We start from the raw sequence: 26,814 nt of genomic DNA on the forward strand, positions 1-26,814 counted from the left end.
CTGGTTATGAGACAGGCTAGAGTAGGACTGATGCCTCTATATGACCGACAAAAGCAAGACAAATTAATTTCCATATGGTTGTTTTTGATGCCTGCAGCCGCTGGTTCACTGTCAGACAAGACGATTCACAGCATGCAGACCCGAGGTGCCGTTACTTGCCGGACAGAGCTTCACAGTGAGTGGTTCATTTGACAGTTAAAAGAAAGTAGTACGTTTTTTCCCTTAGAGAATTATGCCCAACAGATTAATTTCCTCTCCCTTATTCTAGGATGATATTCAAGGAAAAGGAAACGAATAAATTATGAAGACAGATTTTATTGGATTAATCAGAGTAAATACAGGATCAGTAAAAAGACAAATTCACATTGTAACAAAAGCATATAATAAACGCATTACAGCATACATATACACTGATCTGCCATTTACACAATATCACACTCAAGGTCGTGATGTACTGAGTATCATCACGGCTGTGATTCGGTCGTAGGCACGAGGCCGCAGATACACACACAGCAGCGCTGATGCTCAGTACAACATCACGTCCTCGAGTGGGACATTGCTTTTCTACAACAAGCTGCAAACAGTAATAATCAAAAACAGATGATTATTTTTGCTCCACCAACTCATCTAGTTCAACTTCACGGAAACTGGACTTTTGTTGCCAAGCAACCCAAACATTCTCCTGCACTCTGTGTCTACAGGTTACCACAGATCAGCTGTTTTTATCATGTACATTTATCTGTTTTAATTTATCATCAACCAGTGAAATCAGAGTCTGCTGTGTGATTCAGAGGCACCAGCTTGATTAATGTAGACATACACGGTCTGCTGTAATGTTTCAGAACCTGGCTGAGGCGGAGTGATGTTGTTCTGTATATCAGCACTCATTGAATGCCTCTTATCCAATCAGATTACTTGGTCAGAACTAACTGTTGTATAAGGCATTATGGCCACTGGCCTATTTTTGTGTAGGTCCCCCTTTTGCCTCCATAACAGCCCTGACCCGTTCAGGCATGGACTCCACTAGACCTCTGAAGGTGTGCTGTGGTATTTGGCACCAAGACGTCAGCAGCAGATCCTTTAAGTCCTCTAAGTTCTGAGGTGGGGCCTCCGTGGATTGGACTTGTTTATCCAGCACATCCCACAGATGCTCGACTGGATTGAGATCTGGGGAATTTGGAGGCCAAGTCAACACCTTGAACTCGTTTTCGTGTTCCTCAAACCATTCCTGAACTATTTTTGCAGAGTTGCAGGGCGCATTGTCCTGCTGAAAGAGGCCACTGCCATCAGGGAATACTGTTTTCATGAAGGGGTGTACTTGGTCGGCAACAATGTTTAGGTAGCTAGTACATGTCAACGCAACATCCACATGAATGGCAGGACCCAGGGTTTCCCAGCAGAACATTGCCCAAAGCGTCACACTGCATCCTGGTGCTGCGTCTTCCCCAGTTAAGCGACGCACACGCACCTGGCCGTCCACCTGATGTAAAAGAAAACGGGATTCATCAGACCAGGCCACCTTCTTCCATTGCTCCGTGGTCCAGTTCTGACGCTCACATGCCCATTGTAGGCGCTTTTGGCGGAGGACAGGGGACAGCATGGACACCCTGACCAGTCTGCGGCTACGGAACCCTATACGCAACAAACTGCGATGCACTGTGTGTTCTGACACCTTTCTATCAGAACCAGCGTTTACTTTTTCAGCAATCTGAGCTACAGTAGCTCTTCTGTTGGATTGGACCACACGGGCCAGCCGTCGCTCCCCACGCGCGTTAATGAGCCTTGGCCGCCCATGACCCTGACGCCGGTTCACGGGATTTCCTTCCTTGGACCACTTTTGGTAGATACTGACCACTGCAGAGCGGGAACACCCGACAAGAGCTGCAGTTTTGGAGATGCTGTGACCCAGTCGTCTGGCCACGACAATTTGGCCCTTGTCAAAGTCGCTCATATCCTTACGCTTGCCCATTTTCTCCCGGCTTCCAACACATCAACTTCACTTGCTGCCTAACATATCCAACCTACTAGAGATAATCAGCGTTATTCACTTCACCTGTCAGTGGCCATAATATATTACAGCTGAGCGGTGCAAAGTAGATTTTGTCTGTTGAAGGACCAGCATCTGAAAAAACAGAACACAGCAGTCAGGAACCCCAAAATGAGGATCCTGAAAAGTTCAAAAATGTTCAAACAATCATCCTGCACTTGTGTCAACACAAATGTTCTGAGCCCATTGCAAACATCACAAGAGGTCAGCGCTCACAATCTAGTGACACAAACCTGATCAGAATCCAGTCACTGAGCGGCTCCACTTCCTTAAACACCTGAAAAATACAAACGTTCATGTATTATACCGATGACTTTTGACCATCCTCTGTCTCATCATCTTGCCCCGTGTCAGCTCATCTCAAGGCACGGTTCTGAGAAGATAAGCACACAGCAGTTCGTCATTTCAGACTGGGTGGTGAGTCGGAGCCTTAAAGCTCCTGGGAGGAATTTTCGGTTTGTGTTGATTTTGGCGCCCCCTGTGGACAAAGCCATACCTCTTATCTCTTTGCCGTTTCCGTCCTGTACATGCTTAAGTGAGTAAGTAAGTAAAAATCTCATCCTGCTTTCTTTAACAGTCATATGTATCACTCACCTTAAAGTTTTGCCCTAGAAGATGTAAACAAACGCAGCATGCAGTTAATCACTTAGTCTGACACCTACCCCCCGCCAGCAGTTTCAGGCATTAAAAATATCTATATAGAAATAATCAATATTATCACTGATGGTCTGGTTTGCTTTTATGGGTCATATAGAGTCATCAGAATTAATTTCAGTCTGTTTCATAACCAGCGAAAAACTCCTCACAGGAGCTTTAATGTATTATAACGACCACTTTTGACCATCCTCTGTCTCATCATCTTGCCCAGTGTCAGCTCATCTCAAGGCACGTTTCTGTGAAATTAAGCACACAGCAGTTTCTCATTTCAGATTGGGTGGTGAGTCGGAGCCTTAGGTAGTCTATTTTATTGCCCAAGGAGCGACCGTAGTAGTAGCGCTGGTCGGCTGGGGTTAGCCTTCCGCCTGCAGTGATTCCTGCCCTCTTGCCTCGCTTCTGTCTACTCTCGCACGGCTTGTGGCGCCTCCTCTCCCGGGCGGCTGTGTCTGCGTCTCGACTGTTACATTCGGCTTATTTATCACCCACCAATACCAACTTAATTTTTTTAGAACCACGGGTTTAACAAAAGAAAGCCAGTCAATCACACCAAATCAATAAAACGCATACAAAAAGGTATAACGGTTAGTCTTGTGTTATAACCAATTAACAGCAATGAATGCTGGCTTTACTATTCCGACAACAGAGAGGCTGTAGGTTGCAGTAGTTTTTTTCCTCTGTCGTGACTATTTTACTATTCAAAACCAAATAAAACTTACAACGTAAGTAAATATTGATATAAGTTATAATGTTACCTTTCTAGTTCCACTGGTGATGTTACAGAGTCTGCAAACAGCGACCCACTGAATGATGCTGGTGCTGCTTCTTCGTCCTTTAAACAGAGAGGTCTGCAGCCAGGTTTTAACTATATTCCCGCCCCCTTCTGGACTGGAGTGAACGTGTAGAAGTAAATCATTTACGAAACAACTTTAAACCTTTCTGTTTAACCTCTAATTTTCTACTTGAATGGTCATTTTCGTAGTGCATCTTGAGGAACTCTTCCTTGCACTATGGGAAGAAGGCAGTGTGGTGCTTTGAGCAATGATCTGCTGGGAAACCCTGGGTCCTCCCATTCATGTGGATGTTACTTTGACACGTACCACCTACATAAACATTGTTGCCGACCAAGTACACCCCTTCATGAAAACAGTGTTCCCTGATGGCAGAGGCCTCTTCCAGCAGGACAATGCGCCCTGCCACACTACAAAAATGGTTCAGCTTTGAGGAACACGAAAATGAGTTCAAGGTGTTGACTTGGCCTCCAAATCCCCCAGATCTCAATCCAGTCGAGCATCTGTGGGATGTGCTGGATAAACAAACTTAGAGGACTTAAAGGATCTGCTGCTAATGTCTTGGTGCCAAATACCACAGCAAACCTTCAGAGGTCTGGTGGAGTCATTGGCTGAACGGGTCAGGGCTGTTGTGGAGGCAAAAGGGGGACCCACACAAAAATAGGTGATCATAATGTTCGGTGTATGTGATTCACATACCCATATATGAATTGTTGTGTTGTGTGATGTTTTAAGAGATAATTGTTGGAATTAGTTCTAAAAAGTTCTAATATATGTTCTCTGGAATGTAACATGTTTCGTTTCCATGTGGAGGCTGATTTTTACTCTGTGGAGCGACAACAGACTCGACCTTTTCTACTTCCTGGCTCCCAAACGGATGTTAACATCGAGGGAGGTCAGAGGATTAAGGTATTGATTTCTAATCCGTTTTAAGGCTCCTCTGAGGAGTTTGTAGCTGGTTATGAGACAGGCTAGAGTAGGACTGATGCCTCTATATGACCAACAAAAGCAAGACAAATTAATTTCCCTATGGTTGTTTTTGATGCCTGCAGCAGCTGGGTTGCTGTCAGACCGTTTACAGGATGAAGATTGGAGGTGCAATTATCCACGTTTTCCAGAGCAAAGATTCACAGTGAGCGCTACGTTTGACAGTTTAAAGAAAGGAAGACGCACATATACAGGAACACTCTGTCCACAGGGGTCACCAAGGCCGACTCGAAATGAAAGTTCCTTGCAGTAGCTTGAATATATTTATCAATCTTTAACCTTATCTTAATGCTTAAGATTATAGTCTGCAAATGTGTAAACAGGGCACCAATGATAACTTGAGGTACCAGGGATAAGGGCATAATGATTTTTTGTTTAGGAGGGACCTAGAAACACATTACACCCTCATTTACCCAGGAAGAAATTATACGATACATAGCCTGTACGCCCTTTCACAATAGCCTTGTCATTAACAGGAACGTATGAAACTTTATATACAAGTTCAAACTAAATATAAAATGATTTGTTGTGCACAACTAAATGCAGGAATATTTGCTTTCTGTTTGTCTAATCCAAGTTTTAAGTTTGAGTGAAAGCACACCGCTTCTTTGTTTTGACACAACAGGACACGAGGTTGTTAGGTTGCTAATTTCAGTTTTTATCATCATTGTCAGCGACAAACCCAACAGATCATTTACTGTCCCTTGTTCTAGGATGATATTCAAGGAAAAGGAAACAAATTATGAAGACAGATTTTATTGGATATTCAGTCAACAAAACAAATTGCATATAATAAAACACATTACAGCATGGTTATACACCCAAAAGCCACTCGAGGTTGTGAGGTTTTACTGGATATCATTACGGCTGTGGTTATCTGCGGCCTCATGCCTGCAACCGAATCACAGCTATGATGATATTCAGTACAACCGTATGAGCTCCAGTGTGATATTGCTTTATACAATAGTCATACAAGCGGCACTGATTAAATGCCTCTTATCCAAGCATATCAATTGGTCGGAGCCATCTGTTGTATAAAAGGTGTGCTGTGGTATTTGGCTACAAAACGTTAACAGCAGATCCTGTAAGTTGCGAGGTGGGGCCTCCATGGATCGGACTTGTTTGTCCAGCACATCCCACAGACGTTTAAGATCTGGGGAATTTGGAGGCCAAGCAATGCGATACAAACCTGATAGAAATCCAGTCAATGAGCAGCTTCACTTCCTGAAACACCTAAAAGAACAAACAAATGCAAGAGTTAATATATTGTAACCATCACTTTTGACCATCCTCTGTCTTATCATCTTGCCCAGTGTCAGCTTGGATTGGCTCCAGCACCTCGCGACACTGACAGATATAGGTGGGTAAAGCTAGTGGAAGACCCATTATTCTCTCCTCAGATACTCTGGCTTGTCAGGGCCAAAGATGCACTTTTATCTCCATAAAGATTCAGAGCCCAGTGCAAGTCATCAGGGGAGAGGGGCCACTACATCCACAACAAAGTTTGAGCAACAGAAATTAATGTTGTATTTTAAAAGTCAATGACACAAGTGCTGTTATGCTATTTCATGTGTGTTCATCGCCCTCTAGTGGTCACAATTCGTAGCTGCACATTTGTCTATAACCAAGATTTCAACTTAAGGACGTTCCTTTATTTGTTAGGCTGTTTGCCTTTACAGTTGGTAGAGCTCCAAGGTGCTGTGAGATTGTATATAGTAAGAATGAAGATGCATGGCCCTTAACATACCTTGTTGGACCCAAGCAGAGTGACGTCTTAAGTGGTTCCACTTCTTCAGAAGGCCTGAAAGGACATAACCATGCGTTACTGAGCTGTCATGATGACTATTGCATTTTACCAACATTTACTGGTTTTCTCCTCAGATACTCTGGCTTGTCAGGGCCAAAGATGCACTTTTATCTCCATAAAGACTCAGAGCCCAGTGCAAGTCATCAGGGGAGAGAGAGAGGTTAAATCTACACGAAGGTTTGAATAAAAACTTAGGCATTTAAGAGATTGTTAAAATGTTATACCGTGCAAACACTCAGGTTTTGCAGCTACTTATCTTGTGCCGACAGTCTGTATGTAACTTGTATCTTGTTAGCTACCATGCTAATGTAACCACGTGGAGATCCTGGGCCCACGCGCCCATACTGTGTGCGACTATCTGGTTATTTTATCTGCTAATTTAGTCAGGGCAAACGGCAGTAAAAGCATAAAAACAACCTAAAATTTAAAAATGTGTTAGTTGCATTTTGCCACTGTCCAGTATCAGACGAGTCCTGTAAGGGCTCACATGTTTAGAGTTAACTCCGTTTACTCCTCACCGTGTTAAATTCGGCTTACATATCAGCCACAAAACCAACGCCAACTTGATTTTTTTAATTGATAACTTGATTACTATTCTAAACAAAATAAAACTATGTGAACATTAATATAAGTCATATTATCTTACCAGTTCCACCGGTGATGTTACGGCATCGGCAGACAGCGACCAACTGAACGATGCTGGTGCTGCTTCTTCGGTTTTTAAATAGTGCGGTGTGCAGTCAGGTTCTAAGTATACTCTCGCCCCCTCCTGGACTGGAGTGAACATGCAGCAGTAAATCGATTATTAAATAAGTTAAAATCTCTCTGTTTAACCTATACTTTTCATGGCCAATACTTTTCGCACTACATCGCTGGAACACTTCCTTGTATATAGATATTTTTGTATCCTTCAGTGACCACACATGTTAAGTAAGGTCGCCCCCCAGTCTTTACATCAGTAGCTATCCTCCAGTTGAACGTGTTCTTGCTACAGGAAACACAATTTGCTAAGAAATGACCACACAACACAGTGTTAAAATACATTAAACAAATAACTATTTAGTAAAGCCCAAACTAGCTTGTTTAATTATACTATATTCATATTCAACTTTCATGTGAAGTGAAGTTACATTTTCATAGTGCTACGCTGTTAGCTTAACTGGAAATACTGTGTAATATTGCTATTTTATTATGTTTAACATTACTGGTAGAGCACAGTTGCAGTTCCTACTTGTAACCACTAGAGGGCAGAAATACTCAAAATTACTTCAAAAATCAAATCACGACATTGATGGAACAAAATACCAAAGATAATAGCAGTGAGTCATGTATTTAAGTGACTCACTGTTTCTAAGGTCTCACATTAGTCTTTAGAGATGCAGTACCAACCAGAGGTGGAGGGTTAGTATTTACATCCTTTACCCTGATAAAAGTACAACTACCACACATCATTCGATTATCATATAGAACTGCAACTAATGACTCTTTTAATTTTGGATTAATTTGCTTAATTTGGTTTGTAAAATACTTAGAAAAGCAGATGCAACTACCCAGAGCCTAAAGTTATATCTTCATATTTCTCTTTTTTCCCACCAGTAGTAAAACTTCACAACATTTAAAAGAAAACTGGAATAAATTGCAATAAAAAGGAAAGGAAAATCACGATTTTAGTCCAAGTAGAAGAAACATTTTACTAAAACAAACCCTAACCCTTACTCCACTTGTTTACATCTTCTGCCCCTCATGCCTATTATTACTTTAATCACAGCATCTCACAGTGTTATCATGATATCTGACTGCTATCCATCCAGATTTGATTACAGGATCACCACCTCAGGATGACTGTTTGCCCCGAGCAGCTTGTATCTGGGCGTAAACATTTCCACGTACAGCAGCTGTGTGTTTACATGACATGTTCTGGCATGACAACGTTTCACAAGTTCGGCATAGCATGAAGCAAGAGTGGGAACTATTCTTCTTCATGGGGCTTTGACTTCAAAGAACTCACACACACTCTTATACACACACAGACACACACACACACCGGATGTGTCCTCCAGCTGTGGAGGCAGGCCTACCAGAGGATCCCGAGGGAATGTCGAGGGGACGAAAGAGGGGGTTTAAAGACGAGCACAGAGGGATGCAGTTTTCCTTATCTGGTCATGCTGCTTTGTGCTTCTTTGTGAAATAGTAAAACGTGGTTAATAGACCAATTGGCCCACAAACACATCATATACACACACTCTGGATGAATGACTCAGCCTTTGTCTGACTCACCTTAAACACCAAAACCCCCCACAACTCTTTATTGATATGTCTCTGAGGGAGGCGAGGAGGGCGAAAGAGGGAGAAAAAAAATCTCCAACAAGTGGTGAAATACAAAGAACAAGAGAAGAAGAAGTCCCCCTGCAGCTGTTTTTGGAGGGAGAGAGAGGAAGAGGGAGAGAGAGAAAGAGGGAGGAGGAGGAGGAGGGAAGGAAAAAAAAAAAAAGAAGCCAACTCATCTGACACAAACAGTGGGCCAAAGAAAGGGGAAGAGCAGGAGCAGCAGTGTCCAGAGCGAGTGGAAAAATCAAAGTTGGAGAAGACGAGAAGAAGGGCAAAGACGGGAGGAAAAGAGCGTGCACAAAGTTTCAACGGGGGGGGGAGAAGTTTGACCTGCCAAACAGAAGAAGAAGAAAGGGGGTCGAAGCAGAGAGGGCCCCAACTTCTACGGAGAGGTAAGGATCTGTGAGCGGCTTGTTGCATGTCAAAGAGATCTGACTGAGGGATTGAGCTCCTATTTCTGCTCTGTGCGTTCATTTGTTACTATATATCTCCTCTATGCAATGTGTGTGCGTGGGGAAGTTATGTGTGACAGATGAAACGGGGACAGGGGGAGGAGTGAGCGTGTGTGCCAGAGTGGGAGCGGGATACCGGGGTGAAAGAGTTGGTTGGCTGCTTGGTTGGAAGCTTTTAGAGCTAAAAAACGAGCTTTAATTTCGGTCACTTGTTAAAAAGTTTTGACATGTAAAGTTAGATTTTTACGATACTGGAAGGAGTGGAAGTTGCTGGATCGCTGGAGGACGTTTGAAAACTGGTGGAACAAATTTCCTGTCTGAGCTGCCAGGAGGTCATAAAAAGTCTGGAGGACTCATGGTGGAATTAGATCTGTGCTGGTAGGTGGTAAGATATACTGTATACGCCGTGTTGTGCTTATGGGACGATAAAGTAGAAGCAAGTTTTACCGTTTGATTTAAACATTTGCACCTTGTTGAAAATGAGGGAAATTGGGATGTGCACCAAAAATATCAGAGAACTGGAAGTTCAAGTCAGGCTTTAAAGACTTTCAAACTTATTGACAAATAAAAGCGTACAGAAAAATGGAGGCCGATCCCCGCCTGATAGAAAGGGTTTAAATTGATTATAAAGTCTATAAAATCGTATTTGAAAGGCCTGCTGTGCCATCTAATTCACTCCAACAGATAAGGCGGAGTGCAGCATACTTTCTTTTGCGCATAAACTAAAGCAAAATGCTCAAATAAGGGGCATAAAATCAGATTTGAAAGGCATGCAAGCAGATCACAGCTAGGATAGTAGATGGAAGGTTAGGGATTACACATGCATTATCGTATAAACAGTTTGGGCTTGTGTAATGAGGTTAAAAGTTTGGAGATAACGGAGTTAAACTTGCAAAATGCAGCAAGTTATGGGAGCGAAGGCAGCTCCACCACCACAACGTTAATGTGAAAGCTATGACAAAGATATTCCCCCGGAGAAAGCCAGCACGGAAGAGGACAGGAAGTCCAGGTCAAAGGTCAGAGGGGTGGCGGTTCATTATTTTTCCTGAACCCGTGCAGACCTCAGGGTTGTGTAATCTATGAGACCTCAGCAGCACAGACACGAAAGAAGCAAGCAGGGGACGATTCATACGGGGGGAGAGAGGCATGTCATTATGCTCTCTGTGGAGCATGTGATGCCCCGTGAACTGCAGGATGCGGACGGAAATCATTGAATCTAATTGTGAGCCTTACAAAGAGAGCAAGCAAGAGATGGCTGCAGGGAGGAAAAACAGGCAAGAAATGAAGGCTGCGTCTGGGTGGAGTTCAGCCCCGGGTGCAGAGAGGATTCAAACACCAGAAGGCAAAGCGGCTGTACGCTTAAATATTTAACTGGAAAAGTTTCTTTTTTGGAAGTGGAGCCGCATGAGCTTGAAGTTACACTCAGAGATCACAAATGCTGAATGTGGATCACATGATTTGGAGTCAGAAAGAACCTTTGATGTATTTCTGTGACCTGTATCTCTGGATGGTGAGAGCAAACGTGCGGGTGTTTTCTTTTTATGACGATAAAGAGCAGACAAGGCCACCAGCATGGGATGAAAAGTGAGTGCGAATGATATGATGTGTTGACCTTTACCCTCAGTTTATTTTAGGATAGCTCGTGTTTCAAGGCTGGGAATGCTGGGAGAAGATACTCCACGCTCACTCATGTTGATATGGCATGTGAGACACTGCCCTGATTTACTGTAAACCTCCTGGTTCAAATTTAATGTACACGTCAACTTCCTGCGGCAACTGTGCCTCATTAATGGGTTCACAGAGCCTCCATTATGCTGTTCAGTCACTGACACAATACACGTGTTGTTTATGTTCACATTAGCACTTACAATAGTGCACCAGTCATTTGTTACATTGAATGCTTTCAGATTATATATCCCCCAGTATCAGAGTATTGATTCCCAACCATAGACCTAGGGATCATGTCTGAAGTAGCTAAGGGGCAGGTGCAAAGATTGACAGGTAATAAATCTGATAAATAAAAGTACGATTTCATTAAATTAAGCATGAACAGTGCTTTAAAAATGCACTGCAAGTAAGTAGAGAAGCAAAAAGACACAGTTAGCTCATAGTGATGGATACATGGTAAGAACAGGCGAGCTAAAAATACTGTAAAAGCAGTGGATAAATGGTTAACATAGCTAAAAGTAACACATGAAATAGTTAGCTTAATGTAGGTATGTAAATGGTTAAAATTGATTAAAGTAACCGTTGAATTAGTCCGCTAAAACTAGGTTAAACAGTTGAAGTATGTATCTTAACCTACATTGAACATAGGAAGTCTTCAGCTAAAAGTAAACAGATTAAATAGTTTGCTAAAAATGATGGATAATATGTTGAAAAAACGTTAGCTAGGCAAAATTTGTTGAAATAGTTAGCTTAAAGTACGGTATGTGTGTAAATGGTTAAAATATGTAAAAGTAACAGCTGAAATAGTTAGCTACAACTAGGTTAAACAGATGAACTATTCATCTTAACCTACATTAAACATTTGGACAGCTAAAAGTAGAGAAAACAGATTAAATTGTTAGCTAAAACCGACGGATAATCTGTTGAAACAACGTTAGCTAGTTGAAATAGTTAGCTTAAAGTAAAGGATCACCACTGGACAGAGTTAGTTCAAAGTATATAAACATGTTGAAAGTTAGCTAAAAGTGACAGATGAAATAATGCTATTTAGCCAAAAACAATTATCAACAGTTAGCATATAGAAGCCTAATGGATAACCAGTTGAAATAGTAAGCTAAAAGAGGATAAACATTTTATATATTTAGCTTAGAGTAATGGATAACAAGGTGAAAGAGTTAGTGAAATGTAGATCAACCTTTTAAAATAGTAAGCTAAAGTAATAGATATCTACTTAAATTAATGTTATTTGGCCAAAAACATTCAAAATAGGTAGCATAAGGTAGCCTAATGAATAGCAGCTCATATAGTAAGCTAAAAGTGGATTGAACATTTGAAATAATTTGCTTTACTTGAAAGAAGTAGCCAAATACTGTTGAAATAGTCAGCTTAATGTAATGGATAACAGCTGAAATAGTTAGCCATGTATTAATAGTTGAAATGTCATACATCAGCTACTCCATATGTTGTTTAAAAGCATTTACATTTTTGACGTGGTTCACCTTTTTATAAGGGCACATGTGTTCATCTGACAGGACTGTGGAGCATGTCTGACACAAATGTTGAGAGGATATGGTTTCAAAATGGATACATGGGTCTCCACTGACTACCATATGAATTTTTGCTAGTGGTTGTGAACCTAATTTTAAAGCTTTTAAAGTGTAAGCGGTGAGATAATTGTGTGAGAATAAAATCTACAATTTATAAGTTACATAGTTAACGTTCTCATGGGATCACTTCTGCTAAACTTAAGTGTAATGTAATGGCTTGGATCGTCCCTCAAGAAAGGCTCATTAAAAAAAAAAATACTGTACTCATACTGTATCTACAAAGCCCAAAACTATATAAAAAGGTCAGTGTGCATCATGATTTCATGCTCTGAACTAATCATATACGTCTTACTCTCTTAGAGAACAGGATGTCCACGCTACCATCAGAGAACAGCCCTGAAGATGCCAACAACCGCAGCTTCTGGATGGTACGTCTGTGTGTGTGTGTCTGTCTCTGTTTGTCCTCTGAGATAGAGAGAGACTGATCCATCAAATAACTTTTCCTCTTGGTCTCTTCAATCAATGACCTTCCCTTCAAAGCAAGACTAAACAGTTTTGTCGTCTAGGCTTTGTATCACTGCGGAATAGGCTGTGCTTTGATTTTTAAATGTGAAACTGAACCATAGTGTCCTAGCTTTTAGTGATTGTGCGATTGTTTATAGACTATGCTCACTTGTCTTTCCAACCCAAATTTCATCATGTTGTTATTAGTAGTGTTATTGATTGGGCTGACTTACACAAATCTTCACTGACAACACTGACCACAGTGTTAATTATTGAGCTTTAAAGGGGCCTGTTGGTGGACTCATTTAGATGCTAGCTAAGGAAAGCTAGCTCAAGTCTCATCGAGCCCCGGTAGCAAACACGGTACTATTTTACGTCGCCATTTTCATACACTTGTTTACAAGGCACACTCGTGATGTACCACTTTGTTTAAAAGCCCTAAACACTTCTAACATTCAATCTGTCTAATTTGAGTGTGCTGCTGCTGCTTTAATATTGGCTTTGTCTCCCGTTGGCCTCGCTCAGCTGCCCCACTTTAATCTCTCCCTTCCCCGCTGTAATTTTGGCAGCCTCCTGCTGTGCTGGATGTGTTTCCACGCCAGTTCCTGTATGTGTCATCCTGCCACCATGCTCAGGGGCTGTCTGTCATTATACTGCAGCTCTTTTGTGATTGCGAAGGCACCAACGTTTCAAGAGGTTTGCAATTACGGTAGAGTAGTGTAGAGTATACAAAGGTGCTATTCATAATAACAGATGTAAACATGCTGCTGTGACCCTTGGGACCTGCTCCTGGGTCCTGTATTACACTACTGCTGTCCTCTATGGAGCTGTGTGGAAAGATTTCAAAATAAAAGCAGGGAGATATATAGTTAACTTCCGTTTCTACTTCTGTTAATACAACTACTACTTCCAGAAACTACCAGAACTGCTTATATTATTACTTCGAACACTGTACTACATCTGCCAGTCGTTTCCAGCCCTCTCTCTGTGCGCTGACACGCTTTACAGCTGGCATATGATCGGTAATATACATGAGAAATGTGATTTTTAGTTCAACGCAGACCCGTGGCCATTTTCTTCTGCTGTGTTTTGTTGCTTGGACAGATGCTCTAGTAGCAGATTTACTTCTGCCTCAGAGATTGGCCAACTGGGTCTCTGCTGCGTTGCTATTGGCCTCAAAGTGGATTCCTCAGCTGTTTCTGTTTAATTCTCAGACGAACCACAACAGAGGCAGAGAGAAAGTAAGGAGGAAGGGGGGAGAGAGAAGCAAGGGGGGGGAGGAAACTGATGAGAAGGGCACACATCGAGTCCGATTAAAGACACGTCCAGTGTTTTATTAAAATCACACAGAGGGCGCGCTATGTGCTATGTTCTAGCTCATAAACACTTTGAATTATGTGTCGACCATGTGACCAGCCATATAATTACTACAACAAAGTAGCTAAAATATAGAATTGAAACATAAAAATATGTGATGCTGAATTAGTAGTCTATTAAAAATGAATACATCTGAACTATAGCTGCCTGTGCTAGAAAACATATTGTATATTTGTCTCACAATTAGCACTGACAGCATGTTTGGCCTTAACTGCTCGACCTTTCTGACACACCTGCGTCTAATTAAGCACTAATTAAGAGTCCAGCGAGGATCGAACAGCTTGTCAATTAGCTGTAAAAACAAAGATTCAGGTCCTCGGGTGAGTACTCTCTTTATACTGTGGGGAGAGAAAGGCCTGAAAACAGAAGAGAGGGAGCGGTTGCTACTCTGATAGAAATATCATCTTACAGAGAAAAAAACTCAAAGTAGAGTGGCTGAAAATCTAAAATGCATCAAGACGCTGAGGAAAGCTGAGCACTTGTAACTTTGTGTAAGGCTTTCAGACATTACCAGCATGCTCAACAGTAACCGGAGTTTCTATTTCTTACTTATATGATTAAATATTCTGGTGTTCACAAAAGCTGCGTTGCCTCATATGATTTAACCCGCAATGACAACACATGTATGGTGTCGAGAAATTCCCAAGCAGCTGTCATAATGCGTCAGCGTCTGACAGATCGAGTCCGACACAAGTGAAAAAGAGAGTAGGAGTGAGCGCTGAGTCGGAGCTGACGGCAGCTGCCAGGAAAATTGCGGAGAGATTTCCAAACACCACATCTACAAACAACACACACGCTTCTGATATGTTATTACGCTCAGGGCCTCGCTTCTGCTTCGCTCTCGTCCCCTCTTAACCGTCTGGATTCTTTTTACGGCCAAGCCTCGTCCTCGTGTTCGTCGACCACACCCCAAGCTGCAGCCGGCTTTAGAGTTTACCACAGGAAACTTAATGCCAGTAAAATGTCGCTGGTGGCACGTGGGGGTTGACCTGAGACGGCTGCAGCGGTGTCACAGCTGTGAGAGAAGATGAGGATGCAAGATGGGCCTTGTTATTACCTACGAGAGAGTTTGTTACAGACCCACAGTTTAGTGTTGAAGAGGGAGCAGTACAAGTAGAAATAGAAGTAGTAGTCACTATAGAGTGGCAGTCCTTCACATGTGAATCACAGGTATTTATCCATGTATAAGAAATGGCTGCATTCCATTTACGTCCATAGACGTACTGGGACACCTAAATTGAAACAGAGCCACCATTTAGGGAATTTGCTTCTGTTTTAGTTTACAAGATTGATATGACTCTCACATACTGTATATAAGTATTAGCAAACAGCAGCCAGTTAGCTTAGCTTAGCATAAAGACTGCAAATTCAAGTAGTTGCTAGGCAAGCCTTACAACAGTTACTGCACTCCGCTAAGAAGTAGTCCAGCAGCACATAACCTCTGGTAAAATGACATAATGTCCTTTTGGAGTTCAGATTTTGTTCGAATTACACAAAGGAGACAAAAGTATTGTTATTTAGCCATAGAGGTGAAATATTGTTAGCTTCAGATAAATCTAGATTAGCTCTTTTCCCCCATTTACTTGGTGCTAAGCTAAGTGACTGCTAGGTCACGCTTTATACTTACTGTAGGCCACAGTCAATATAGTGCCATTAATTTTGTCTTTGGCAAGAGAGGAAATTTGTATTTCTTTCACATAATCATGAACTCATCCTATGGATGTTAGTAATCACATGATGCCAAAATCAATATGTTGTGTTGAAAGAGGAGCAGGAGTACTGCTAGCATTGGTACAAGTAAGTGAGCAGGATGCCTTCATACATTATCCCGCTTATTACACAGCTACCTAATTACAGAATCAATAATTGAACATAAAATATTGATTTGGAAATAATTGTAATAATTTAAAATATATTTTTTCTGTTACACTCACAGTTAGAGCTGCGTCCATAGCAACGGTGAACGCTAGGCTTCTAAAAATGAGCTAACCTAGCTGTTATCACTCACATTAAAATGAGCTAACATAGCTGTTTCTACTCACATTATAATGAGCTAACCTAGCTGTTTTTACTCACATTAAAATGAGCTAACCTAGCTGTTTGTGCGTCTTTTAACCTCTACTGATTTCTCTTTGCTGTTTCCGTCTATTTTTTTCCCTCTGTAAACAAACCAATGTCAAATGTACTGCCTTCGGCGGATTGATATGATTACTGTCCTTCAGATTGTGTGATTAAGGCCGAATCCCTAGCAACGGTCTTTCCTTCGTAGCAACAGTCTCTTATCAAGAAATAGCAGACCTCCGAATGCCATGATTATCCAATCAGAATCAAGTATTTAACTCAGCCGTGTAATAAGTAGTAATAAAGACCTCTGCAAAACATAATTAAAGCATTACAGCTTGTAGTATTTTAAGTAAGGTGTGTTACAAACTTTATTTGTAGTATTTGTAGTATAAGACTATATAGTAGTTTTTATTTATAACAGACGTACTATTCAGTTAAATTCAGTTCAATTTGTTTTCATTATCCCAGTTTGACAAGCGTTCTTTTCCAGTCCCTCAGGTGCAACATAAACAGTAACAATACGAGCCACATGAATGTAGTCATAGTCGTGGTAGCAGCAGTAAGAGCAGCAGAGTCATGCTGGCTTAGATTTTTGTTTTCTAAATGAGTTTGTCAATATCAGTTTATGATACATGCTGTTGCCACTCTGCCAAGAATAAACAGTGAGCAGATGCACATTTCTGTTTTCTCTGGTGTTTGTGACACTTAAAAGAAAATAAACTGTTCTGAATTCTGGCAACAAAGTCGAACACTTTTGCTTTTTCAATCCCAAAAAATGGTTATTTGATATCGGTCCGGGGGTTGAAATCACTCCACCGAGCCTCCCGCCTCGCTGTGTTTATTCTCTGTTAACAGTAGATCTTCATCTCTCTTTGTGTCCTGGCAGCCTGGGAACTATCAGCGCACTGTGAAGCGGACAGAAGATGCCTTCCAGGCCTGTAATGACATTGTGGCATGTTTCCAAGAGAGAGCGCGCGTGGAGCGGCAGTACGCTCAGCAGCTCAGCGAGTGGAGCAACAAGTGGAAGCCAGTAGTGGACTCCAGTAAGTAATCCAGCCGTCCACCACAGCATGTCAGGAGTGATCGTAAAATCAAGTCTTTGTGACAGGAGATGGTAAAACACTCAATTTAGAGTCATTTAAACATTACTTCTCCATCAGAGCTGCTCCTACAGTGCAAAGGATGTTTGTGATTCTTCTCCCGTCTCCCTCAGGTCCTCTGTACGGATCTCTTATGAAGGCTTGGCAGTGCTTCCTGTCTTCCGCTGACCGGCTGGCCTCCTTGCATGCGTCCATCTGTCGCTCCCTGGTGTCGGAGGATGGAGACAAGGTCAGGACCTGGCAGAAGGACACCTTCCACAAGAAGTTGTTCGGAGGTTTTAAGGAGTCCCAGGACACTGAAACTGGATTTATACGAGCTCAGAAGCCGTGGGCCAAACGTCTCAAAAAGGTCAGTTTTTTCCCCAAGTTCCTGTGCCTTGTTTTCCTCACAGATTATACTGATGGCATGATAAACGATGTGCTTTATCCAACTGAATTTAAGTAAAAAAATTTTGGCAGCTACAGGAATTAAGATATGATATATTTTAGTCTGTAACAGGGGCCCGTCTTGTCTTGCATTCATTTAATAGCAAACAGAGAGTGATCCGTCTTACATGGCTGCCAAATTTACAACAGTCTTGGTCACTTTCAACTATCACAAGTGCAAGATTTATGTACCCTCACAGAAACCAACTTCTCAAAGCTTCCCCTTATGCATCTAAAAGCAAAAAGAGCCACTTGAATCTGTGCTTTCAGCTAAGGACAAGAGGACATCCATTAAAGCAGAGCTACATATCTGCATCAAAACTGTGCCTGAGCCCCAGAGGGAATCAATACTTCATACATACTAAAAGTAACTGCAACATCACAAATGGGCACTCATTAAGAAAATGGCCTCAATTCAAGATCTATTTTTAGACCACAGAGACCTAATGCAGCGCTTTTTATTCAGCAGGATTCTTTTCAAAGTCAGGTGCATCTCAGTTTTTCAAATAAGCCGTACAGGTTAAAATGCTTCTAAATGTGTACGTTGTAAAGTCACTGAGTTTGTTCTGACTGTTCGACATGAACCCACATCTGTGTATAAACGTTTATGTTTTGGCGGGTTAACAGCTGGACAAAGCCAGAACGGCGTACCACAAAGTGAGTCGGAAAGAGCAGGCGGCCCGGGAGCGAGAGGCACACGCTCAGGGAAACCCGGACGTCGCCATCGACAAACAGAAGAAGATCCAGGAGGAGAGGGAGCTGGCTCAGCAGGAGGCCGAGAAGGTGAGCAACAGATTTAATCTCAACCTCATTTTCCTTTGGTATTATTGATTTTCAACTGGGGCTGTCGACTGGTTTCCATCTGCTCCATCTGTTATTAAAGGGCAAGGTCGCCGATTTTCAGCCTCAGTCCTATCATGCTATTATGGGGAGCTAATGCCATTATGGTAGAAAAATGCAATTTGGCTCTGTGCCTTTGGAGGATGCTATCTGCTTCTCCAATGGACCCTGGAAAACCAGCCAGGGAGCTCGCTAAACTACACTTCCTCAGTCGGACGCCCGCCTCCGATGTCATGTCTCGTTCAGAATCGTCAGGTTTGAAATGTAGACTGCAGACCTGAAGATTTTTTAGACGATCCTGCGGTATATTCTCTAGATTCTGTACCGCTCTGAGCCATTGCCTGCAGTGAAAACGGTAGTGTTTCACTCCAGCGTCTCTCGCTGGGCTGTTCCTTTCAGAAAGAGGGGCGCAATGCATGCTGGGTGTTGTAGGAATGTAGAATTGACGAAACCACAAGCTGTTTGTTCAACTTTCTCCACAGCTATGGCGCCAATTTCAAATGTTTTTGCTTCTATAGATTACAGAGAACACCAGCTTTGACTGACAGCGGCTTTTTCCAGGGGCCAATTGCTCCTTTAAGTGGGTCCCTAACTTGTTTCAATCTCGTGCACACACACAACAAACTTGTGAAGCTGCATTGGCCTTCGCAGCAGGATGTCTTTCAGGCTATTTCACAGATGGACAGTCTGTAGCATTGAGGTAGCAAAAATCAATTAACTTTAGTCTTGGGTTATGGTTGATGGTTGAGGTTTGGATTTGGTGCCGTTACCTGACTGCGTATAAACACATAAACCCCCTGAGCAGTGTGTGAAATTGTTTCTACACGTTCACAGGTTCGAGCCCGCTATGAGAAAGTCCTCGAGGAGGTGAACCGCTACGCCCCGCGCTACATGGAGGAGATGGAGTCCATCTTCGACCAATCGCAGGACGAGGAGCGCAAGAGGATCGTCTTCCTCAAACAGGCCTTCCTCTCCATCCACAAACACCTGGACATTACCAACAATGAGAGGTGACCCACAATGCTTTGCTGCGTCTCTGCTGTTTAGATAAAGATCGATGTGTGTGATTAAACAGGTAGAACTGATTCTTTATTACTGCTTTCCCTGCTTGTGTTCGTTAAAGATCAATAGTCAGACTTACTTTAGCTCTAATTAAACGCTGTTCCACTACACATGGCACATAAGTGTTTCTCCCTTCTACTCTAATAAAGCAAATAACAGCGGAGACAACTTAATTACTTTATAAAATCAGCTGGGGCCACACGGGGGCAGATAAGAGAAAACGTGTACTCCATTCATTTCCTTAAATAGTGGGGAACACTAACAGGCTCTGGGTGGCATTGTGAGTGGATTATGTGCTTATTGGAAGTTAAATGAAACTTTAGTTACAGAACAACAACCAGAGAAACAGCAGCAGGTTAAAGGAAAGCATGCACCATGACCATTTTCTTTTGGTCGTATTTCCTGAAATGTTATTAAAATTCTTAATAGAAAATAACACATGAAAACATTTAAACTTAGAGCAGAAATTTGAAGCATTTTGTAAATTTGGCGTGCAGCTTCTTGACTCTTCTTCTCCCATGATTGACAAGTCAAAGTGTTCAGTCTTCATAACAGAGAAACTATGTCTGTCAGTCAGTATTCAGGGAAGTTGGAGCGACTAGAATAAGATGAAGCTGAAGCACTGAAAAGTCTTTTAAAGCTGCCGTGAGGAACTTTCACTTTTTTTTGGCGCCCCCTGTGGACAAAGCGGTACGTCTCGTCTCTTTCCTGATCTTGTCCTGTATGTTTTCTGACAAAAAAATCTCACCCTCCTTTGAACTGTCAAACATATTGCTTGTTGCGAATCTCAACAAAGGCACCTCTGGTTTGTGTGCTTTAAATCGATTCATCGGACACTGACTCTGTGGCAGCAGTTAGAAACAACTATACAGAAACAGTCAATCTTGTTGCTGATGGTCTCGTATGTTTTCATATGTCATATAGAACCATCTGTATTCATTTCAGTCTGTTTCACAACCAGCTAAAAATTCCTCACAGTAGCTTTAAGTGTCTGTTTTCTGTGATTTGTGAAGTGTTGAAGGTTGAGATAAAAGGTCAAGGTCAAGGTGCATGTCATATCTCGTTTAAATTTTTCTGTGGATATTGGTCCATCACAGTTATATCGGTGTGTAGCGACATCAGTTTATATGCTGTCTAAGACTTTTTATAAACCACAGTGCAGAAAATGACTCTTGAATAAATCAAAAATGGAGCTGTCACGTTATCCGTCCTGCAGATTACACTCTCACTTCACTTCACTCACTTCTTAACAACACCTGGACAAGAAAATACCTCTTACTAATGTGAGCCTTTATTGACTTTAAACATGGGGGACAAGAAACAAGTAAATGTAACAGCCTCCTAACAAATGGTTACAACCATAAAAACAATTTTTTTTTTTACAAAATGTGGACAATTATTGGTTTCAGAGGAAGACAACCTGAGTGCAATTTGCGACACATTTTCTGCAAGGGTTAAGAGAAGATATATAAAAACCATTCATCATTGCTCACTCCATCTAAGCCTTTCTTGCCCTGCAGTGTGCATAAACTACAAGTTATGAATCTCTTTTTAAAATACAAGAATAAGAAGTTATTATCTTTCCCCGCCTCTCCTGAAGTGTGAGGGCCGTGTACGACGAGCTGCACAACACACTGATGGCCATCGACGAGCACGAGGACCTTCGCTGGTGGAAAAACACTCACGGGCCGGGAATGCCCACCGACTGGCCGCACTTCCAGGTCCTTCACAGTTTGTCTGTTTCTATAACTCATGTTTAATTTGTCTCGTTTTAGTTCTAATTATTCCATCCCAATGTTTTTTTTTTCAGGAATGGACGCCTGAGAAGAAAACCAAGAAAGGGAAAGAAACCAAGAAAGTAGTGGAGAAGAAAGGAACAATAGAGAGGAGGCGGGTGCATTTATCCCACAGGAGAGACGTTCTGTCCTTTTAACTAAGATCAGACGCTCGTCTGCGGCTGATCAAACATCCGTCTGTCTCTGCTTTTTAACGTTCTGTCTCTTTCTCCTCGCAGTGTGATGATTGGAGGAGTGAGAGTCAGAGCTCTGTATGATTATGTCGGCCAGGAGACAGACGAGCTGTCGTTTAAAGCAGGTGAACACACACACTCACCACCCTACGAACCAACCTAACTACACTGTGTATTGCATTCATTATAAATGGCATGTGGCAGTGCTGTTGCCTGTTCTGTGAAGGTTTGTGGAGCATCTCCGGGTTTTCTGGACTTTAAGACATTAAAGATCTGAAGTAGGCCTGAGCTAAATGGCCTAAAAATCCACGACTGCTTTACGATTTTAATCGATTTGCTGCCGCTAATGCGAATTGCTTTTTAGCAGGTGTCTTCAGGCGTAAACTTTCTTATGCAACTTGCAGTGACAGTTGACCTTTCACTCATACACTCCTGACAATTTCAAGAAAATTTCAAGACAGTCTCCTAAAGGCGTTTTCCAGAATCGCCACCTTGGGAGATATTCCCTGTCGGACAGGGAGGGGGCATGACTAAAAAAGAAATCCCCGCAACTGGTGAACAATTTCAGGGTCGGCCCTCACAGCCAGCAGCTCCCGAGTCTCTTCATCTCTCACATTCGCAGACGTCTTTTCTACTGTCGGATGTTTTTATTCATTCTGTTATGTGTTGCTTGTCTAGTTTTGCATGATAGAAACGTCATCATCCCACCGACTCACTTGCGGTGAATGCTCCTGACTATCACCTGCTTCGTTCACATCCCGACTTCTTCCAGGAGCCCAGCAGGAAAAAGTCTGCATAAAGTCGGGGTGAAAAATTAGCAGTGCATGTGTAAAAGGCACAAATAAACCTCTGAATCACTTCCAGACAGCTGAGGAGACTTCTCCTTGTTTATTATCATCCAATCAATTAGACTTTAATAGATATTAAAACAATTGCCCAACGAAATTGTATTTCATTAACTCAAATGGATCATCTGTCTCTTCCTGCAGGCGAGGAGTTTCTGAAGGTCGAGGACGAGGACGATCAGGGCTGGTGTCGGGGGATGAAGGACGACGGGTGGGAGGGGCTTTACCCGGCCAACTACGTGGAGGTGGTGTAGTTATCACATTTATACACACACACGCTTCATTTCACTGAAGTCACAACCTGTGTAAACCGTCGGACACATAAAACCAATGCTGTAAAGAACAACGACATGTAGCTGTTAGCCAAAGATCTGGTGTGATGAGAGGATGCATTTTAATCTCTTGAAGGATTCTGACAAATGTTTTAATATATACAGTACGCATAGACCACTTGTATTGAAGCCATATAATAAACAATGCTTTAAAATGCTGCTCCTAAAGGTACATTATATAACTAAACATTGGTGCTCAAATTGCATTACAGGACTGCTTCTTCTTTCTTTTACACCTCGACACATGCTAATAAAATGCTCACAAAGCCATATGAAGAAGGTGACGCTAAAACTGTGTAAGTAAGTCAGCATTGTAGGTGTAGAGAGCTATATGAAAGTTATATCTCTTTCCCTGTTTGTGTGGTTTAAAGGAACAGTTCAGTATGTTAGGAATGTGCTGGTTTGATGTCAAAAACACAAAGATATGGGATGATAGCATCTGTTTATGTCAGGTAGAGGGACACAGCTAGCCTAGCATCGTTATCACACATTCCAGGAAGCTCTAAAAAACAACTGTAGCACCTAGCTGGGGAAGATAGCGGAGCACTTAGCACTTGAATCAGATATTTCCCTCTGGATTAGGAAGAGAAGAAACACTGAGCTAAAAAAAAAAAGACTAAATACAAAATTGAATTTAATCACGTGGCAGGAAACACAGCTAAAAACAAGCGTACCTGCTGTATGTGTAAACAGGCAACTGTTTGCTAGCAAGTTTGGCTTAGCACCCTCAAAGATGATAGTTAGACTTAGCAGCCCAAAAGAAACGCAGGTTTAGTGCAGGTAGAAATCAAGAGGCAAAAAGGTTGTTCCAAGTCATCCAGCGAGAGGCGGTGTACACCCGCGACTGGTCATAGAAACAGACAAACTTTCACGCTCACGCAAACTCCACACAAAAAGGCCCCCTACGTCCGGATTGGGATTCCAACTAGGAAGGTTCTTACTGTGGGGCAACACCGCTAACCACTGCACCACCGTGCAGCCCTGTTCAGAGTTATAATATAGAAGAATAAAATGTCTCTTAGGTCACTATCTTTTGTTGAATGAGTAAACATAATGGTGAGCGAGCCTGAGGCGCAGTGCACAGGGTGTCATGTCGACAGTCGCAGGGAAAAACGCATTAAGCAGCAGATTATGTGCAGTGTAGTGGAGTTATTTCTTCACTTGTACCTGCCAACATGTTAATTAAAAGGCCTGTAACTATGACAGCAACGCTTTTTTCTTCAAGCTACATCACAAACATTTATTATAACACCTGGTAAGAGACCATAAAGACTGTAAAGAAGACAGAAAAGTGCGAGCCTTTTAAATTTAGATGGAGTGAAACATGTTGAGGCCAAAATGATTTGGACAAACAGCGCCCAGGTCCGATCAGGTTTTCTGCACAAAGAGTTCGTGTATGAAGCTGCTCTTCTTTCTCTGACTCTCAGTCTGACGCCAAACAGTTACATTTCTGAGCACGTCACTGTTCCTTTAAGACAAGTACTGTTTCCTGTCTGTGTTTAATATCTAATCGTCTGTTGCTTTAATGTCAATGCTTATCACGGAGAGCATCTGTACCAAAATAAGGAATCAGCTTCCAGAACGTTCTGGGTTTGCCTTCTTCACTTTCTATTTCCACTTCCTGTTTGTGTATGTTCATTTCCTTATCATGTAAACATTTTGCATTTCCCCCCTAAATTAGTTTTTTTGCAATGTGCCTGTCTTTTCAAAATAAAAGTTGAAACTGTTACACAAAGGAAAGTATTTTTGAATTTAGGATGGAACAAATGTGTGTGTGTGGGAGCGCTGACGGAGATTGTTGTTGTTGTGTGTGTTTGAGTTTGTGAATCACTCTGCCATCATCCTTTGGAGTCCTGAAGTCCTGCCTGTGGATGTTATTACATGATCACAGTTGTCAGTCAGCTGTCTCACACTCACACACACTCACACAAACACACACAACAGTCACTTTTAGTCTTGTGTCTGTGTCAGGAGGACTGTGAGCAGGTCAAACGCTGCTGTTTATCCTGATGATGTCACCGCAGAGTCAGACGCAGCGTTACATCAGCCAAACAAACCGTCCCAATATTGTTACACACACACACATGTGCGCACACAGTCTTGCAGTAAACACCAGCAGACAGGAGAGTGTAGGAATGTCTGTTTCCACAGGAGTAATGGAGATAATGATGTCACTGTGGAAGGAATTTCTCCACCTGATGACATTTTCTTGCTTGTAGCGGACTGATCTGTAAACACAAAGACGGTCTGAGCCGAGCTCGACAGTCCCTCTCTGCTGCTCACAATTTGTCTGACTAAGTGCTGAAAAAAGTATGAGAAAACAGTTTACTAAAGGAAGGTAATTTAGTGTATTTGATAGGTCCATAAAAGGTATTTTCTGCTTTTCACAAATGTATATTAAGTAGGTTAATATATTCCGTTTAGAAGTACTAAATAAATGCCATACTTTGGTAGATTTGGTATGTATCCTGACATGTAGAGTGGCCACCCTTACAACTTTGCCCTTCTACTTTATACATGCAGCAGTTGCAGCAACAACAGTAGCGGACATATGAAGTTGTGTTTCTGCTCAAAAAGCCCACCCTCAACCCAAACCAGGTTGAAAACTACAGACTTAATCAAGTCACTGACTTCCTGTCCAAGAACAATCTGTTGGACCCAAATCAGTTTGGCTTTAAGCGGGGCCACTCTACCGAAAAGGCACTACTGTCGGTAACGGAATCACTGCGTCTGGCTAAAGCTGCTGGACAGTCCTCAGCTCTATTGCTGCTAGATCTGTCAGCCGCCTTTGACACAGTGAACCACCAAATCCTCCTCTCTACTCCCTCTGAGCTTGGTATCTCAGGATCTGCCCTCCTCTGGTTCATGTCCTACCTCTCAGGGAGATCTTTTGGAGTATCTTGGAAAGGAGAAGTGTCCAAACCCCACAGCTTATCCACAGGGGTGCCTCAAAGTTCAGTGCTCGGTTCCCTTCGCTTTTCAATATATACCACCACACTTGGTGCAATCATCCGCTCCCATGGTTTCTCATGCGGTTGCTATGCAGACGATACCCAGCTCTTCTGGGGTCATCACTGCAAACAACTCAAATGAACGCATTAGCAACAGGTAGCTAGCCGGCTAACAAGCTAACGTAACCTATTATTTTAAAGATCATTTGAAGTTTCAAGACCTGTTTCATCATGTTTAACATTTGTATCGCAATCTAATGGCTCTGTATAACACCTTTGTCAAATGGTGCTATATGGCACCTCTAATGGTTCTATATAGCACATTTGTCACACTGTGCTATATGGCACCTCTAATGGTTCTATAAAGCACCTTTGTCAAATGGTGCTATATGGCACCTCTAATGGTTCTATATAGCACCTTTGTCACATGGTGCTATATGGCACCTCTAATGGTTCTATATAGAACCTTTGTCACGTGGTGCTATATGGCACCTCTAATGGTTCTATATAGGACCTTTGTCACATGGTGCTATATGGCACCTCTAATGGTTCTATATAGAACCTTTGTCACGTGGTGCTATATGGCACCTCTAATGGTTCTATATAGGACCTTTGTCACATGGTGCTATATGGCACCTTTAATGGTTCTATATAGGACCTTTGTCACATGTTGCTATATGGCCCTTAAAGATGGGTGCTAAATAGCACTAAATGTGGTTCCCCTATGATTACGAGCCAATGAACCACTTTTAGTGCTATTTAGCACCATTTGTATTTAGTGTGTATTCCTGATAAAAACCACCACACATTTGTTAACAAATAGCCAATATAATACAAAAAAGCACAAAGAAGTTTAGATTAAAAAATATATAATTAAAGATTAAAGAAATATATGCTATATTACCTTTATAAGTTGTACATACATCATTGGGCTCTCTGGGAGTAGAGTAACATCAATAAAACAGCATATTTTAAGTGATTGTATTACATTAAAGTAACATGTCATGCAGCCACGTAAACTGGAAAACTCATGTATAGTAGAAATGTATGGAACATAAAGTTT

At 42.0% G+C, this 26,814-nt stretch overlaps 1 protein-coding gene, 1 long non-coding RNA gene and 2 other non-coding genes across 5 annotated transcripts; 1 reads left to right on the plus strand and 3 right to left on the minus strand.

Moving 5' to 3' along the window:
- Positions 1 to 5,242: 5,242 nt before the first annotated feature.
- LOC138604448 (uncharacterized) lies at positions 5,243 to 6,966 on the minus strand. The gene is made up of 3 exons (XR_011309283.1): positions 6,933 to 6,966; positions 6,227 to 6,280; positions 5,243 to 5,712 (listed from the first exon to the last, which is right to left on the minus strand). It is a non-coding gene; the product is annotated as an uncharacterized lncRNA (long non-coding RNA).
- Positions 5,869 to 5,960, minus strand: LOC138604504 (small nucleolar RNA SNORD88). Its single transcript, XR_011309290.1, has one exon. It is a non-coding gene; the product is annotated as a small nucleolar RNA SNORD88 (small nucleolar RNA).
- LOC138604503 (small nucleolar RNA SNORD88) lies at positions 6,350 to 6,441 on the minus strand. Its single transcript, XR_011309289.1, has one exon. It is a non-coding gene; the product is annotated as a small nucleolar RNA SNORD88 (small nucleolar RNA).
- Positions 6,967 to 8,751: 1,785 nt separating the features above from the next.
- Positions 8,752 to 23,006, plus strand: LOC138604351 (protein kinase C and casein kinase substrate in neurons protein 3). 2 transcript variants are annotated; one of them, XM_069676265.1, is made up of 10 exons: positions 8,752 to 9,006; positions 12,642 to 12,709; positions 17,113 to 17,269; positions 17,440 to 17,675; positions 18,380 to 18,535; positions 19,427 to 19,602; positions 21,255 to 21,375; positions 21,465 to 21,544; positions 21,669 to 21,748; positions 22,613 to 23,006. In XM_069676265.1, exons 2-10 carry the CDS (start codon positions 12,650 to 12,652, stop codon positions 22,720 to 22,722), a joined length of 1,176 nt encoding a protein of 391 aa, XP_069532366.1. In that variant the 5' UTR covers positions 8,752 to 9,006; positions 12,642 to 12,649; the 3' UTR covers positions 22,723 to 23,006. The 2 variants fall into 2 exon arrangements, with proteins under 2 accessions (XP_069532366.1, XP_069532367.1); XM_069676266.1 differs by lacking the exon at positions 8,752 to 9,006 and adding an exon at positions 9,198 to 9,444.
- The last annotated feature ends 3,808 nt before the right edge of the window (positions 23,007 to 26,814 follow it).

Source organism: Semicossyphus pulcher, unplaced genomic scaffold (assembly GCF_022749685.1).
Source record: "Semicossyphus pulcher isolate SPU_LCO1_2020_fin unplaced genomic scaffold, fSemPul1.0.p SCAF_25, whole genome shotgun sequence".
In the NCBI taxonomy this organism is placed as follows: Eukaryota; Metazoa; Chordata; class Actinopteri; order Labriformes; family Labridae; genus Semicossyphus; species Semicossyphus pulcher.